The sequence below is a fragment of the Hemitrygon akajei genome, chromosome 9 (assembly GCF_048418815.1).
Source record: "Hemitrygon akajei chromosome 9, sHemAka1.3, whole genome shotgun sequence".
Lineage (NCBI taxonomy): Eukaryota > Metazoa > Chordata > Chondrichthyes > Myliobatiformes > Dasyatidae > Hemitrygon > Hemitrygon akajei.
This window is the reverse complement of record NC_133132.1, coordinates 82991842-83008012: the sequence shown is the minus strand read 5'-3', so window position 1 is coordinate 83008012 and position 16171 is coordinate 82991842. Positions and strand designations below refer to the sequence as shown.

The window sequence follows — 16171 nt, the reverse complement described above, 5'->3', positions numbered from 1 at the left end:
TAAGCAGTGTAACTAAAGTGTTCCATTTTAAATTTAGTGTGGTAGTTGTTGCTAACTCAGAGATTTGACACTTTAACTCTCACACAGGCTAATGAATTCATAATGGTGTTGGTGAGGCTGCCATGTTTCTGCTATACGAGCAAAGATAAATATAATGGTCATTAAAACACAGTATATGCCTAGGGGCCAGCTAGGTAAAGCTCGAACATATGGAAAATCATTTTGATTCCATCCATATATTTTTCAGTGATACAATCCTAAATCCAGTGGAAAGTGATATCTAGCATGGAAATTTAGCATCCTTCACACAATCTCTGCAAATATCAAGTTTAAAAAAATGTTTTGTTGCTGAATCACGAATCCTGTCACTATTATTTGCATGTTTTATGATGACCAGATCTTAAAGTATCGTCATTAAATGTATATGAGTCATAATGTAAATGAAACAAGTCTTATTGCAGTTTATTTACAACTGTTTACATTTCATTTGCAGACTTTTAATGAACTGTTTGATGCTCATAAGACTGAGGCAGACATATTTGCTTTAATATCTAAAGCTGAAGAATTTGAACAGATCAAGGTAAATTGACTTAAAAAGTGAAGTTTTGCTTCTCCATGAAGAATTTATTCAAGATGTTATAGCTTATGAAGGAACAAGGATAAAAAGCAGTTGTAATTGCTCTTTAAATGAATTATGTGGAGAAACTTCAGACTTCAAAATATGGGTCTGAGGATGAAAGAATTGATGAATTGAGTACTAAAGCTTAAAATTTGCATTTTAAGACATTAAACTAACTGTGGGCTACAACTTGCTGGGAACCGATTTGATGTTTTGATCGTAGGCCTCTACAGCATTTCAAGGATGAGTTGTCTTAGATGAAGATTTGGAGATTGAATTTTCAGAATCAGAATCTGATATCACTACTATATGACGTGAAATGTGTTGTTTTGTGGTAGCAGTAGATTGCAATACTTAGTAATATAAACTATAAGTTACAATAAATATATATTAAAAGATTAAATTATTTGTACAAAATGAGAGGAGAAATAATACATGCTCATGGGTTCATTATCCATTTAAAAATCTGTTGGCAGAGGGGAAGAGCTGTTCCTGAAATGTTGAATGTGTGGCTTTAGGCTCCTGTACTTCCTCCTTGAAGGATGCCACCTTTTTGAGACATCACCTTTTGAAGGTGTCCTTGATGTTGAGGAGGCTGATGCCCATGATGAAGCTAGCTGATTTGCAAATTTCTGCAGCTTTTCCTGAAACTTTGCAGAAGCCCCTCCATGCTAGACAGTGAGGTAACAAGTTAGAATGCTCTCCAGAGTACATATGTAAAAATTTGCGAGTGTCTTTGGTGACACACAAGCTCATAATGAAACATAGTTGCTGTTGTACTTTCTTTGTAACTGCATCAGTACACTGGGCCCAGAATAGATCCTCAGAAATGTTGACACTCAGGAACTTGAAACTGCTCATTCTTTCCACTTCTGATCCCTCGATGTTCCATTGACTTCCCCTTCCTTAGTCTTATTGACTTTTGAGTGCAAAGTTGTTGCTGTGACACTACTCAATAAGCTATTCTTTCTCACTCCTGTACACCACCTCATCATCATCTGAAGTTCTGCCAACAATAGTTGAGTCATCAACAAATTTATAGATGGCATTTGAGCTGTTTTTAGCCACACATTTGTGGCTGTAGAGAGAACAGAGCACACATCCTTGAGGTGTTCCAGTGTTGACTTCCAATGAGGAAGTCATGGATCCAGTTGCAGACGAAGGTACAGATTAATTCGAAGCAACACACATAAAATAGTGGAGGAACTCAGCAGGCCAGGCAGAATCTATGGAAAAGAGTAAACAGTCATTGCTTCGGGACAGGACCCTTCATCAGGACTAGATTAACTTCCCTAGCAACACTCCAGGACCTGGTGCCAAAAAACTGTATCATAGGTGTGTGCTTAAATCATGAAAGGAATTTTTCAGTTAAATTTACAGAATGAACTGGAAATGGTTGTAGTATTTTCCTCCTGAGAAAACTCAATCATGTTCAATCATCCTGAAGTACACAGGGCTACATGATCAGACTTCTGTAGTTGTGTATCCTAATTGTTTGAAAATAGTTTCAGTGTGAGTATTTCTTTCGTTGTTAATCTATTTTTATAACAAAGCAGATAAAACATTGCAGGTGTCAATTCTATCCAAGAATGCATCCTTTACTTTATCAGCAGTGACCAACAAATTATACTGTATATTACATAATTCTACGTTTATGTGTGTTATGCATTACAACTCCCATATGAAAGTAATTACTGAAAATTTGTAGACTCTGATGTCTGAGATTATTCTTTGGGGTCCTCTGTAGACAGCATGGCCTACCCATTCAGAAACAAATGTACATGATATGTCTTTATAATGCATTGGTCAGACCACACTTGGAGTTTTGTGAGCCCCTTTTCCAAGAAAAAATATGCAGCCGTTGGAGAGTGTCCAGAAGAGGTTCACAGGAATGATTCTCTGAATGAAAGGGTTAACATGAGGAGCATCTGATGGCTCTGGGCCTGTACTCTCTGGAGCTTAGAAAAATGAAAGGGGATCTCATTGAAACCTATTGAATGTTGAAAGACCTTGATAGTATGGATGTCAGGAGGATATTTCCTGTAGTGCGTGAATCTAGGACTAGAGGGCACAGCCTCAGAATAGAGGGACGTCCATTTAGAACAGAGATGAGGAGAGATTTATTTAGCCAGAGGGTGGTGAATCTGTGGAATTTATTGCCACAGACAGCTGTGGTATCATTTAGTATATTTAAAGCAAAGGTTGATAGGTTCTTGATTAGTCAGGGTGTCAAAGGTTATGGAGAGCAGGCAATAGAATGGGGTTGAGAGGGATAATAAATCAACCATGATGATTGGTGGAGCAGACTCAATGGGCTGAATGGCCTAATTTTCTTCTGATCGTCTGTGTTTGGTTTCTTTTGTCATTAAAGTGGACTAGCGCGAGATCTTATTAGTGGTTTTCTTTCACGTACCCCCAATGTTAATTAATGCTATCCTTCTCAACCCAGTTGAACCAATCAACTGTTTTACTTCCCTTCCAGAATGTGCTGCCACATATTTGGACTCTTAATTCTACCTTTCTCAGTTTTTCCATTGTTGTCACTGCAGCATTTCATTTTGCATTACTTCAGATTGCACCACAATCTTTGCAACCTTCCTGTGTTGTTATATTTATTATATTTACTAATTATTACTATGTATACTCTTTACTCTGTGAGCTTCATGAGTGCACCCCTTGTGTATATGACAGCAAACCAAACTAACTCAATAACAATTATGAGCCTCACCCTCATTGTCCTAAAATCCATTGTGACCCATTCCACCCTCAATCCTGCTGGCCCACAAGCACTGATTACAGCTTTTCTTTGACCTGATGCCCAATGTAACCCTGAGGATCCTAATCCATTTTCTCCCCCCACCTTACTCCCAATTAATGGCAATACCTCAACAATAATTCTTTCTTTGCCAGCCCTCTTCTCCTCACAGATCACATTCCCATGAACCGGAGCTGAAACTTAATGTGAGCCAGAGCTGAAGCCTAATGTGAACCAGACCTACACATCGAAGAACAGCCTTTCACCACATAAACTGAATATGTCCTGTTTTATAATATACAATGCAAACCATTGAATTTTGCAGTGGCAAACTCTGTAGTAAGTTCTAATTGGCTGACTGCATATTATCAATTTAATGTGTTTTTCCAAGTGTTGAAGAATTTCTATGGCAATGTTCTATGGAACATTACCTAAAACAATGCCTTCAGCTGCACAAACTGTAATAGTTGCATTAATCACAACAACCTTGTAATGCTGTGTTTGATTAACTAGTAGTAACAGGAAAACAAATTGTAGATTTTCTGTAGTACTTTGAAAAGGGTTAAGTGCCCAGATTTATTTCACTTGGCATTGCCAGCAAGGGAGTATTTTGTTTTAATCTAGATTTTAATTTAGCAATGGCTTACTTGTATTTATTTACATACAACACTGAACAACTCTATAGCATAGATGAACTGCAGATACGTTGCAAATTTTATAATGATTTCTGGCTGTAATGTCATGTATTTTGTGATAATTATTGTATCACCAGCTGGGGCTATTTAAAAAAAAATTATTCAGTAGAGCATATTAACATATTTCATATATATTGTACACTGTATTCCTTTAGATATGGAACTTCTGTAGTTTCCAATTATGATAACATACATATTTTGAACACTGAAGATGATTCTTATGCAGAACCTTTACAACTATAATACATCATGATCATTGAAAGACCTTAGGTGTAAAACAACCTAATCACTAACTTAATATTTGAGAACTGCTAGAAGTCCATGTTCATTTAAAAATATGACAAACCTGAGCAAAGTTTTAAATTAACTCTCCTCCAATTATTACTATTTTTATGGTTAAGGTTTTTTTTGTGAAATCGGAATGTGTAGGATCAAAGAAAGTTATTTGTTAATGTAAAGATAGTGTGCTTACAAAGTTTGCAAATTGTTTACACAAAAGCATTTATTTGGTCAGTTACTTTGCTGATTTCACCAGAAGTGACTAATAAATTATCATTGTGATATTGAGGTTGAGAGTTTAGCTGTCATTGACAGCGTGGCTGGTATTTCCTTGTGGTTTAAATGAAATATGTTTAATGAGTTCTGAAATTCCCTGGAATTTTACAGTTATGCCAAGTTTATCTGAGAAAATAGCTGCATTACTAATGAAGTATCTGTTTCATAGCAGAGTAGTACTTTGAAATAATTAAATTATATATGGATTATCCAAGAAAAAAATCCAGTATTACTATTCTATTTCCTGAAGCTGTAAATTTCTAACCTCTGTAGTCTGTTGAAACTGAAAGCATGCAAAATATAGTGAAAACCTTTTGTCTGCTTTCGATGTTGCTGGCTGATGCATTTAGTAATTTAGTTTATTCACATCACTTGAAAGCACTTTAGTTTTCTAATTGTATGATTCTGGAACTCTATAATTATATACTTTATTCTCTCCTACACTGTCTGGTTAACTGTTAGTACTTCAAAGTGATGTTGATTTTCTTGGTACAAGAGTTTTGTAACCAAATCAAAGGCTGAGTCATGGAGAGAAAACACATTGGGACTCCTTGTGTTGGCTTCACTGTTGTGCAAGATGATAACTACTTTTTAATCTGAATACTACTTTCCCATATTAACTTCATTGATTCCCTTACCTGCTGAAAATTTGTGTTTAGTCTTTTGTGACAGCCCAATAATGTACTAAGAATGTAGATTTCTTAGATTTCTTGGAAAACTTCAGAAGGTTACAGGGATGAAGAGGGGTGCTGTTGTAAAAGTTGAACTATAATGATGATCAGGAGCAAATATAAGTCACTATGATAGCAGTAATAGATGTGCAACACTTTGTTTAGAACAGGCTAGGCACAGCAGTGCTACTTTTCAGGAAGACTGGAGGATGCGAGGTAACAAAGACATGAGGAATGGATGAATCTTTTACCATAAGATATCCTGAGGCTTTTGCCATTAGGTATCCATAGCAGGTAAAAATTTGAAAGGAAATACTACTTAGCAATGGAAATGCTTAGTGGTCAGTAGATCACCTTAAGTAGCTAACTTTCTTCGGCCAGGAAAGTGCAAGGAACAGCGCGTGGCTAAGAATAAGGCCATTGAGGACTGTGAGCCAAATGGTTTGTGATGAAGGCTGAAGACAACTGCTGAGGTTTCCTCTTTATTAACGTCGTAAAACATAGTCATTCAGGATTGAGTATATAACAACTGTATCTGGCATCTAATGGCATGAATAAAGTTGCTGAGGGATGGCATGGAGATGAAAAGGAGAAGAGTACTAAGGGTGGAAGAATTTAATTTTGGTCATCTGCTCATCAAAGAAGCTGAGGTTTTGTTTACGAGAATGTTCATATAGATTACAGAATATTGAACCTTCAGAAAGGGAAGATGGTGGCAGCTCAATGGAATTTGCCTTGTATCAATACCTTTGGCATTTGAACAAAATCCAGCTCCAATATTTTCCCCTATATTTGGCCATTTAAATTTTGGGAATGAATTTGAGTTTCTGATCAGACCTCATACATTGTAATTGTATCTATAGCCAATAAAAAAGCCAAAGTTTTACTGACAAAATATTGCCAATTAGTCGAAAATCATAACCCAGTTTATGTTGGTATTTAAACGGTATGGTAGTGTAGTGGTAAGACGCAATCACTTTACCGCACCATTGATCCCTGATCGGGGTTCGATTCCTGCCACTCAATGTAAAGAGTTTGTATGCTGTCCCCATGGCCACATGAGTTTCCTCCAGTTGCTCCAGTTTCTTACCACATTTTAAAGTTAGGTCAGGTTTAGTGAATTGTGGGCACGTTATGTTGGCAGTGCAAGTGTGGCAACACTTGCAGGCTGTCTACAGCACAATCCTTAGACTATGTTGGTCATTAACGCAAATGACACATTTCACTGTATGTTTCAATGTATATGCAACAAATAACATTAATCTCATCTTTTTCCAATGACCACTAATAGCACAAAACCTGAGATATAATTCATAATAATTCATAAAAATGTTTAGATATTTTTCTGGGACTAAGTTATTTCTAGAGAGCATGTTAATTTTTACAGTAGCATGTTTGTTGTCTAATTCCATTGTTATGCAACTAAACACATTACAAGATTTTTTTTCCTAATTTTCAACTATTTAAAACTAAGTTTTAAATCACTTAAGTTCTGCATCAAAATCACTGCATTTCTGATTGATGGAGCATCAGTATGGCGAGTCTTATATTAATTTGTTTAGGAACATTGTAGTTTAATATTTCAATAGCTACAGATGCAAAAAGGTTTTATGGTAATGCAGTTTGTTAGAGAGCTCAATCGTGATAGCTGAAAGTAGAAAGATTATTCAATAAGTGGAATTTGTGATTCTGATTTCTCTTATATGTGCTACAATGAGATTGTTTAATCTTTGATAACAATAAATTCTTATTACTGGTTGCTCTGGTGACATCACTCAACTAACCGATCTATTTCACTCCTAAATGCTTCCTTTTTGCCATCTCAGATTCCCTCCACTAAAGGTGCAGATTGCCCTCCATGTATGTGATCTCCAAAATGCAGTAATTCTCCTGGATTACTCCAACAATGTCTCTTAACCCTATTGCCCTTACTACCATGACAAACAAAGGCAGCAGGGTACAGAGGAAGGCTGTTACCTGAAGATAACTTCCAATTCACCGACCTGATTTATTTGCCCTTCATTGTTGTCAGGTTGACATTCTGGAGCTCTCACCTCAAAGGCATTGTGGGAATACTTTGATCAGTGGGTTTAAGAAGACAGCTCACCATCACCTCACTAAGAGGTGGGCAATAAATGTTGGCCTTTCGAATGATGCCCATATCCAGAAAAAATAAATAAATATAAGCTAAAACGTCATATGGCACTTCTATGTCACTTAGCACTTATTTAATAAGAGGTCCTGTTCATAATCACTTTTGGGCATGTAACTTAAAACAGTTTGTTGCTGTGAGATATCTTTTATTGTGAGATCATACTACTAAACTAGCATCATGTTGTAGACTCCAAGCATTGATGTTAGTGCTTTTAAGAACACTGAAGAGTAGAATATTTTGTTTACTTGCTCATTTTAAAAGGGAGCCATTCTGTTTACTGATCATTGCATTCCCTTTTGATATTCAGTAATATAAGCTTTAAGATTCTTCTTAACCCAGGGTCTGGATTTGGTCATGGGTTTGACCACATTATTGATAATCTGAATCTATTATATAAACTATATCTTTATGATGTTTGTACAAGAACATCTTTACAAAACTGTTGCAGAGAGATTTGTTTTGAGAATGTAATGGAGGCAGCATGTCTCATTTGATTTTAAGATTGAATCTTTGTTTTTAATGCTACTTGCTAAATCATATCCTAGTATTAAATGTACTGAATTTCTTTGTATTTTTGCAGGTAAGAGAGGAAGAGATGGAGGAGCTCGATCAACTGCTATGCAATTACTGTGAGCTGCCTGTTGCAGGTGGAGTAGAGAATACCTATGGAAAAGTGAACATTCTTCTTCAAACCTACATCAGCCATGGCGAGCTGGACAGTTTTTCACTCATTTCTGACTCTGCATATGTTGCGCAGGTACGATCTAGGGTACAAATTAATTTCTCTCAGTAGGTATTGTAATGTTGTGTAATTACATCATTTTTGAAGATTTCAAACCTTTGAGCTACATCTTCCAATTTTCAATTGAATAAGGAAGGAAGATATTTTGATTCTCACAAACAGAGTATTTGGGAAAAGATAACGATTTCTTAAAATATGCCTTCAGTTGTTTGTAGCAAAATTCAGTACCTTGTTAACAATGCAGTCTGTTCAGAGTTCTATGAGGCTTGTGAAAGAAAGAGGAAAAGAAAATGTGCAATGCTATCTAACCTTCATAAATTCTTTTGGAAAATACCACAATTTATTTATCGTCGGATATTCGTTTTCAACATTTTCTCATGGACTCTTGATTGATTGTCAACGAATGTTCATTAGCACTTATCTACAGGTATTGCTTTGGGTTGTTAACTTGCATCATTACCTCATAAATGACCACTTTTCATAAATTCAGATGAATAAGTAAGTTAGCATGTCTAATTTTGTAAACCTGTTGTAAATAAGTTATATATTACCAGAGATTAATCAGTTCTCTGAGACCTTTTATCCCAAATTGCATGCTGGTGAAGAATTGTGGTTACTTGAAAGCATTTGTTTCAAGCTAGAGGGTGTTGACCTAAATCCCTTCCAGCTCCACATCTACTTGTGGGAATAAATATAGTAAAACAGTACCCACATTTATTAGATACCATCTGCATTTCAATTAACTATTTCACATTAGAAAAATTAAGTTGTAATGGTGTTCAGTTTGAGGTTTCTATTTTTTAAATAGTTGCCAAAATGCACAGTTTTATTCAAAGATTCAAAGTACATTTATTATCAAAAAATATAATTATACAACCTTGAGATTTCTTTCAATACAGGCAGCCACAAAGCAAGAAACTTGAAAGAACCCATTTCTAAAAAAAATTAAAGGCCAACACCCAAAGAGCAGAGAAAAACACAAAGCAATAGAAGCAAGCAACAGCACAACAGCATTCCGAACAAAATTGAGTCCAGAAAATGACGAAGAAATTCAGTTGTTGTGCAAGGATTGAGGAGAGGCTGGAGACATGGGTGCTTCTCATTTGATAACTTAGGAAATATATTTAATGTATTAGTAAGAAAGAGGAAAACTTAGATGATAAAGTTGCATGTCATGACATGAAATATTCAATGAAAAACAGAACCCTGAATACTTTTTAAAATCAGGAAAAAATGAAATACTTATCTAAATCAGGTAAAGGGATTAAATGATACTTGAAAAAAGCCAACATTATAGCTGTGAAAATCTGTAAGTCTATAAAGCTGATTTACAATAGTAGGAAACATTTTAAAACATATTTTAACATTATAGGTTTAAGTAGTTATTAATTAAGCTGAAATAATGTGAAAATTATGCCTGAACTAATAAGTAGAAGTGGTAATTGAACCCAGCCCTGAACATATGGATAGCTGGCCAGTAAAGAATAAATTTTGTATGGTCCACACAGACCCTTTACATCAATATATCAAGTTCAGATCTGCAAACTTAGTATGCCTACATTCTGAGCAAACCATTACTATGGTAGTTAGTGAGCCACAAATGCTAACAACTGGCACAATCTAACTACATTGGATACTTAACATTGTTTTCTTTCTAAATTAAATATGGTGTAATTCTGTTTTCTTTTCAGTACTGGCATCCCATCAAAACATGTCTACTTTATTACTTCCTCTGGGTTTATGCTGTCATTTAGTTTCTTTCTTGGGAACACTTCACTTTGTTCACGTACAGAAAGGAAGTGGAGCTGTTATATATTTCATGTCCTAGAAGGACCAGTAATAAAAGTACAACCTGATCTGTACAGTGTAAGATCTCTGCCTTGAATATCCAAAGAAAGTAAAGTATATTAAACTCTGACTGGTAGCTTTGATTTTTTTTCTTTTTCTGTTCATTAGTTAGCTCAACAAATTCTATGAATAATTTAAAACATACATATGTAATGCAATGTGCTTTTAAAATAAGTTTTTTTCCACAAGCTTTATGCTGAATCCTTAAACTGAAGATGAGCAGACCATGATAATGTAGAAATGAAGTAACAAATTACTGTTCCTTTCTTGGCCAAACACTGTATCAGTGTTCCTAATTATTAGAGCAAATAATTTGAAATGATAGGAAAAATGGAGGCCATCCCCAGGTAACAACCAAGTTTATTTTTATGGATATCCATCAATAAATGTTGTCTATGTTGTAAAGTACACAAAAAACACTCAATATAGTATAAAAATACTTTCTCAATATTGTAATGAATGGCATCAACAATGTACAAGACTCAAAAATGAACAAGTACTTACAGCAGAGAGAGGAAGGAAATTAGTTCTACTGTTTATAGGAGCAATTATACTGCATGTACATAAATTGGGATTTTGAGTTTAATAATATGGGAATTAATTAATAGTTCAGAGTGTCCATAAATTAGGCATTTGCGACTTGGCGACAAGTTGTAATAGCTGTAATAGATTCCTTGCCCTAAGTAATTATTTACTTTTCTAAAAAATCTGTACAAGATTGCAGTATAGAAGCATTAATGAGCCATTCTCTGTATTCAGCATCTTTTCTTTAAAAGACATTATTAAAAAATTTTGGTTTATTTTAATTAAATGTTACTAATATCTAGTAACTAGTTATTTTTCCTAAAGGCAGTTGATCTAATATTTTATTTGTCCATTCACCAAAACATACAGCAGAAACTGTTTAATCTAACCACAATTGTAATTTACTGTAAATGATCAATAGGTCTGAGAAAAAGTCATTGTCCTAAAATGTTGATTCTGTTTTTCTCCTTTTAGATGTTGTCTCGCCAGCTGAGTATTTTCTGAATTGTCTGTTTTTATATCAGTCTTACAGATTATATTGTTCATTGAAACTTGCATTTGGGTTGGTGGCTGATTGATGGGGAATGCTGCATTCACAGATGTGCCATGTTTAGTTGACCTGCAATCAAATTCCTATCTACCTTTTACTCTTTAGACTGCTTCCTAAAACTGTAGCTTTGAATATGCTTTATATTAATTACCTTGTAGTTTGGTGTCAAATTTGTCAATTTACAAAACAATCTGGTATGTTTTACATTATGATGGTATAAGTACTTGTAGTTATTATTCAGTGAAGACTAAGAAGTCGTCCTAATCTTGTTCATCAAGTACACCTCAATTAATGGTTTATATTTGTTATAGCTTCCCTCCAAATAGTGAGTTCACATAAAAATTCTTAATTTGGTGTGACATACTTTGGACTATATTAAGATCTGCCAAGAGGATATATAGATGTAAGAATTACAGAATAGATAAAAGATAGCCTTTTCTTTCCAACAGCCAGGACTACCAAAGGTAGAACTCTTTAGGATTAGATGAATTTACCACATCTTAATTTGTAGCTTTGATGAGTTGCAACATTTCAAGGCCACATTCAAATATATTTTAAATCTGATAAGGATTTCTCTCTGCAGGATTATTTTCAGATTTTGCATTCTGGATTCCTCACTTCTGGGGTCAAAACATTTCTGATCAACTCCTCTCTAACTCTTCCAACAATTAACTTGCATATGTGACTCTAGTTCTCAGTCTGTCTTGCTATGGATTAAATGGTGGTGGAAGCTTGAGGGCCCAAGTGATCTAATTCACATGTCCATATGTAACCTGATTAGGCCTCTCATAAATTTTATACATCTCCTCTAAAGCCCAATTAGTTGATCTGCTCATAACTATACTTCTCCAGTCATGTAACGTCCTTGCTAATTTTCTCTTCACAAGCTTTAATGCTATCATGTCCTTCCTATTGTATTACCAGAATTTAAAGTTCAAAGTAAATTAATTATCTAAGTATGTGTAAGTCACCATATACTACCCAGAGATTCATTTTCTTGCAGGCATTCACAGTAGAGTTAATTCTGATATATGCTGATAATCTTCATATATCTTGCTACATATCACCTGACATTCCCTATTTTCATCTCATCTTTTTTTCTATTTTTTTTCTTTAAAAATTCCAACTCTTATTTTTGCCATTTCTAGAAGAGTGGGTTAAGTAAATACTTGACCCAAAATAATAGTTATGTATTTTGAAACTTCAAAAGTCCAAAGATTCTTTTAATGTCAGAGAATGTATGCAGTATACAATCTGAAATTCTTACTCTTCACGGACATCCCCAAAGTAAGAAACCCCATAGAATGAGTAATAGAAACATCAAAGCCCCCTCCCCCAAGCAGCAAAAGAAGCATCACCCCCACCATGCAAGCAACAGCAAAAGCCCAAAAAGAGATCTTTATCCAGAATCCATCAAAACCAGTCCATAACCCAGCATATCAGTATCTCAGACAGGCTCTCTCTCTCTCCAGTGAGGGAGAGGGAGTTCGCTCCTGCAACAGCAAGAGAGGAGACCAGCAACTCTGTTCCAATGTTCCAGTCTTCCACATCACTTGTAGTAATTTAACCCTTCATTAGAGGCTATTTCAAGAATGTATTAAAGTGGTGCATGGAATTTAAACTTGGGAATTTTCCACCAGTTGAGCAATTAAATGGATCATTTTCACAAATGGAGAAGTGCAATAAGATTTGTGGATTTCTTAATTTCAGAAAGCATACTGCAAGACTTAATTAAATGTTGTTGATACAGGATATTAGGAGAGAATTTTCATTATACATTTTTATCTATATTGAAACAAGTTGACACAATCTTAACAGCACTGCAAATGCAATTTACAACTAAAAAAATATTAGTGTAGGTTTATAATAAGAGAAATTTACATGGTATTTTAGTGAGTACTAATGTCAGTGCACATAATATTTAGTTTTTACAAGTAAATGTATATTTTGTTATATATATTTCCAGCCATTTACTTGGTATGTTTTCTTACTGTGCTTGTAGAATGCAGCTCGAATTGTCCGGGCACTATTCGAAGTTTCTCTAAGAAGGAGATGGCCTGCAATGACATACAAGCTGTTAAATTTGTGCAAGATAATTGACAGGAGATTATGGGGATGGTGCAATCCACTACGCCAGTTCTCAGTTTTGCCAGGTCATGTGCTCTCAAAGTTGGAGGAAAAGAAACTCACCATAGATAAGATGAAGGACATGCGCAAGGATGAAATAGGTAAACTTAAATGAACCTTTCATATTGGAGAATATTGGAAATAGCATTATTGAAACCCAATGCAGTGTGAGAGAAAAGAAATGACTCAAGGAAAACAACTAGTCATGGTAAATGGTTAGTTTTTATTCTGGAGAATGATGGGAAGTGAATTTCCCTATGAGTCAAGGCTGCAGTCACTGCTTTATTGGATTTTTTAATAAATTGAATATGGTTTTGCAGAATAAAATTTCAGTATTTACACGTGACATCAAGCTCAGGTGTATTGAAGATGGCGGTAAGGTCAGTAATTGACTAAAAAAGGATTTAGGTTGAATGGCAGACTGGGAAGAAAGTTTGCCACTAGAAATTAAAACAAGCATTTATTATGTTTTGTGAGAAGAAACCTGGAATTATGTATACATAAACTTGAAAGTTAAGGAATGAGAAAAAAAAATATAGGATCTTAAGTAGAGGAATTAGAAAACAAAAGATGAGAGATTACACTGAATCTTCAAAGTTCAAAGTAAATTTATTATCAAAGTACGTATAGTCAGTGACCACTTTATTAGGTACATCTGTACATCTGATCGTTAATGCAAATGTCTAATCTGTTAAACAAGTGGCAGTAACTCAATGCATAAAAACAGGCAGACATGGTCAAGAGGTTCAGTTGTTCAGACCAAACATCAGAAAGGGGAAGAAATGTGATCTTAGTGATTCTAACCATGGAATGCTTGTGGGTGCCAGATGGGGTGATTTGAGTACTCCAAAAATTAGACATAAGACATTGGAGCAGAATTAGCCTATTTGGCCCATCAAGCCCGCTCTGCTATTCAATCATGGCTCATCCTTTTATCCCCTCCTCAACCCCATTCACCAGACTTTAATTGTCCAATCAAGAACCTGTCAATCTCTGCCTTAAATTGCTGAGCTCCTGGGATTTTCACGCACAATAGTCTCAGAGAATGGTGCAAAAATCAAAAAAATTACATCAAATGAGCTGCAGGGAGGTCAGAGGAGAATGGCTAGACTCATTCAAGCTGACAGGAACATAACTGTAACTCAAATAGCCACTTGTTACTACAGTGATATGCAGAAGAGCATCTCTGAATACACATCACGTCAAACCTTGAAGTGGATAGGCTGCAGAAGCTGAAGACCATGAACATTAATTCACTGGCAACTTTATTAGTTACAGGAGGTACCTAGTAAAGTGGCCACTGATTGTATATGTCATCAAACACTACCCTGAGATTCATTTTCTGTAGTCATTCACAGTACAGCAAAGAAGTACAATAGAATCAATGAAAAATGACACATAAACACAGGCTGTCAAATTGTGCAAATAGAAAAAGAAGTAATATTAATAATAGCTATATATATAAAACTGAAAATATGAGTTGCAGAGTCCTTGAAAGTGACTTCAGAGCTTGTGTTCAGCGATCAGTTCAGTGTTGTAGTGAATGAAGATCTCCACGCTGATTCAGGAGCCTGATAGTTGAAGATAAGTTCCTGAACTTAGTGTTATGGGACCTAAGGCTGATTGTAGCAACAAGAAGCGAGTATGGCCAGGATACTGCGGGTTTTGATGATGGATGCTGCTTTCTTGTGTTAGCACTCCTTGAGGATATGTCCAGTGGTGGGGAGGGCTCGTCCTGTGACGAACTGGGCTGTATCCACCACTTTTTGCAGGTTTTTCTATTCTTGGGTATTGTGTTTACATACCAGACTGAGATGCAACCAGTCAGTATATTCTCCATTGTGCATCTATAGAAGTATGTTTCAGTTTTAGATAACATGCGGAATTTGTGCAACCTTTAAAGAAATTAGGTGTGCTGCCATGCTTTATTTAAAATGACATTTACTTGCTGGTCACACAAAATGCTGGTGGAACACAGCAGGCCAGGCAGCATCTATAGGGAGAAGCACTGTCGATGTTTCGGGCTGAGACCCTTCGTCAGGACTAAGGGTCTCAGCCCAAAACGTCGACAGTGCTTCTCCTATAGATGCTGCCTGGCCTGCTGTGTTCCACCAGCATTTTGTGTGTGTTGCTTGAATTTCCAGCATCTGCAGATTTCCTCGTGTTTGCTCTTTACTTGCTAGTCTCTCTGATATGATAACTCCCAGGAATTTAAAGTTACTCATCTTCATCACCTCTGATTCTCTACTGAGCACTGGCTTTCTTCCTCCTGTAGTGAATAATCAGTTCTTTGGTTTTTGCTGATGTTGAGTGAGAGGCAGTGGTTGTGGCACCACTCAACCAGATTTTTAGTCTCCCTCCTGTATGCCAATTTGGTTCGGCCAGCAGCAGTGCTGCCATCAGCAAACAGCTAAATCTGAAATCTGATGGCTAACTATAGTCAGCAAACTCTAGAAAAAATGTAAAGGTCTTCCAAGCTGATCGCCAATCTTCGCCAGCTTGGTATCAGCTCATCCCTCTGCAATTGGACCTTGGATTTTCTGACTAACAGACCCCAATCTGTTAAGTTAGACAACCTGTCCTCCTCCACTCTCACCTTGAACACCAGCGTGCCTCAAGGCTGTGTGCTGAGCCCTCTTCTGTACTCCCTTTTCACCTGTGACTGCGTTCCTGTACATGGTTCTAACTCCATAATCAAGTTCGCAGATGACACCATGGTGATTGGCCTGATCAGAGGGGATGACGAGACAGCCTACAGGAACGAGGTCCAGCACCTGGCTGCGTGGTGTGCCAACAACAACCTGGCCCTTGACACCCCGAAAACCAAGGAGATCATTGTGGACTTCAGGCATGCTAGGAGCCACACTTACATTCCCATCTACATCAATGGAGCTGTATCAAGTGTATCAAGCTTCAAATTCCTTGGTGT

At 36.1% G+C, this 16171-nt stretch overlaps 1 protein-coding gene across 2 annotated transcripts in view; it reads left to right on the top strand.

Annotated features, from left to right (window-relative positions):
- The window catches only part of ascc3 (activating signal cointegrator 1 complex subunit 3), a 360447-nt gene that overhangs the window by 191870 nt on the left and 152406 nt on the right, over window positions 1-16171 (top strand). For both annotated transcript variants that reach the window (XM_073056467.1, XM_073056468.1), the window contains exons 19-21: window positions 494-580; window positions 8031-8207; window positions 13118-13343. In XM_073056467.1, the coding sequence (XP_072912568.1) occupies window positions 494-580; window positions 8031-8207; window positions 13118-13343 (490 nt within the window). The remainder of the gene's footprint in view (window positions 1-493; window positions 581-8030; window positions 8208-13117; window positions 13344-16171) is intronic.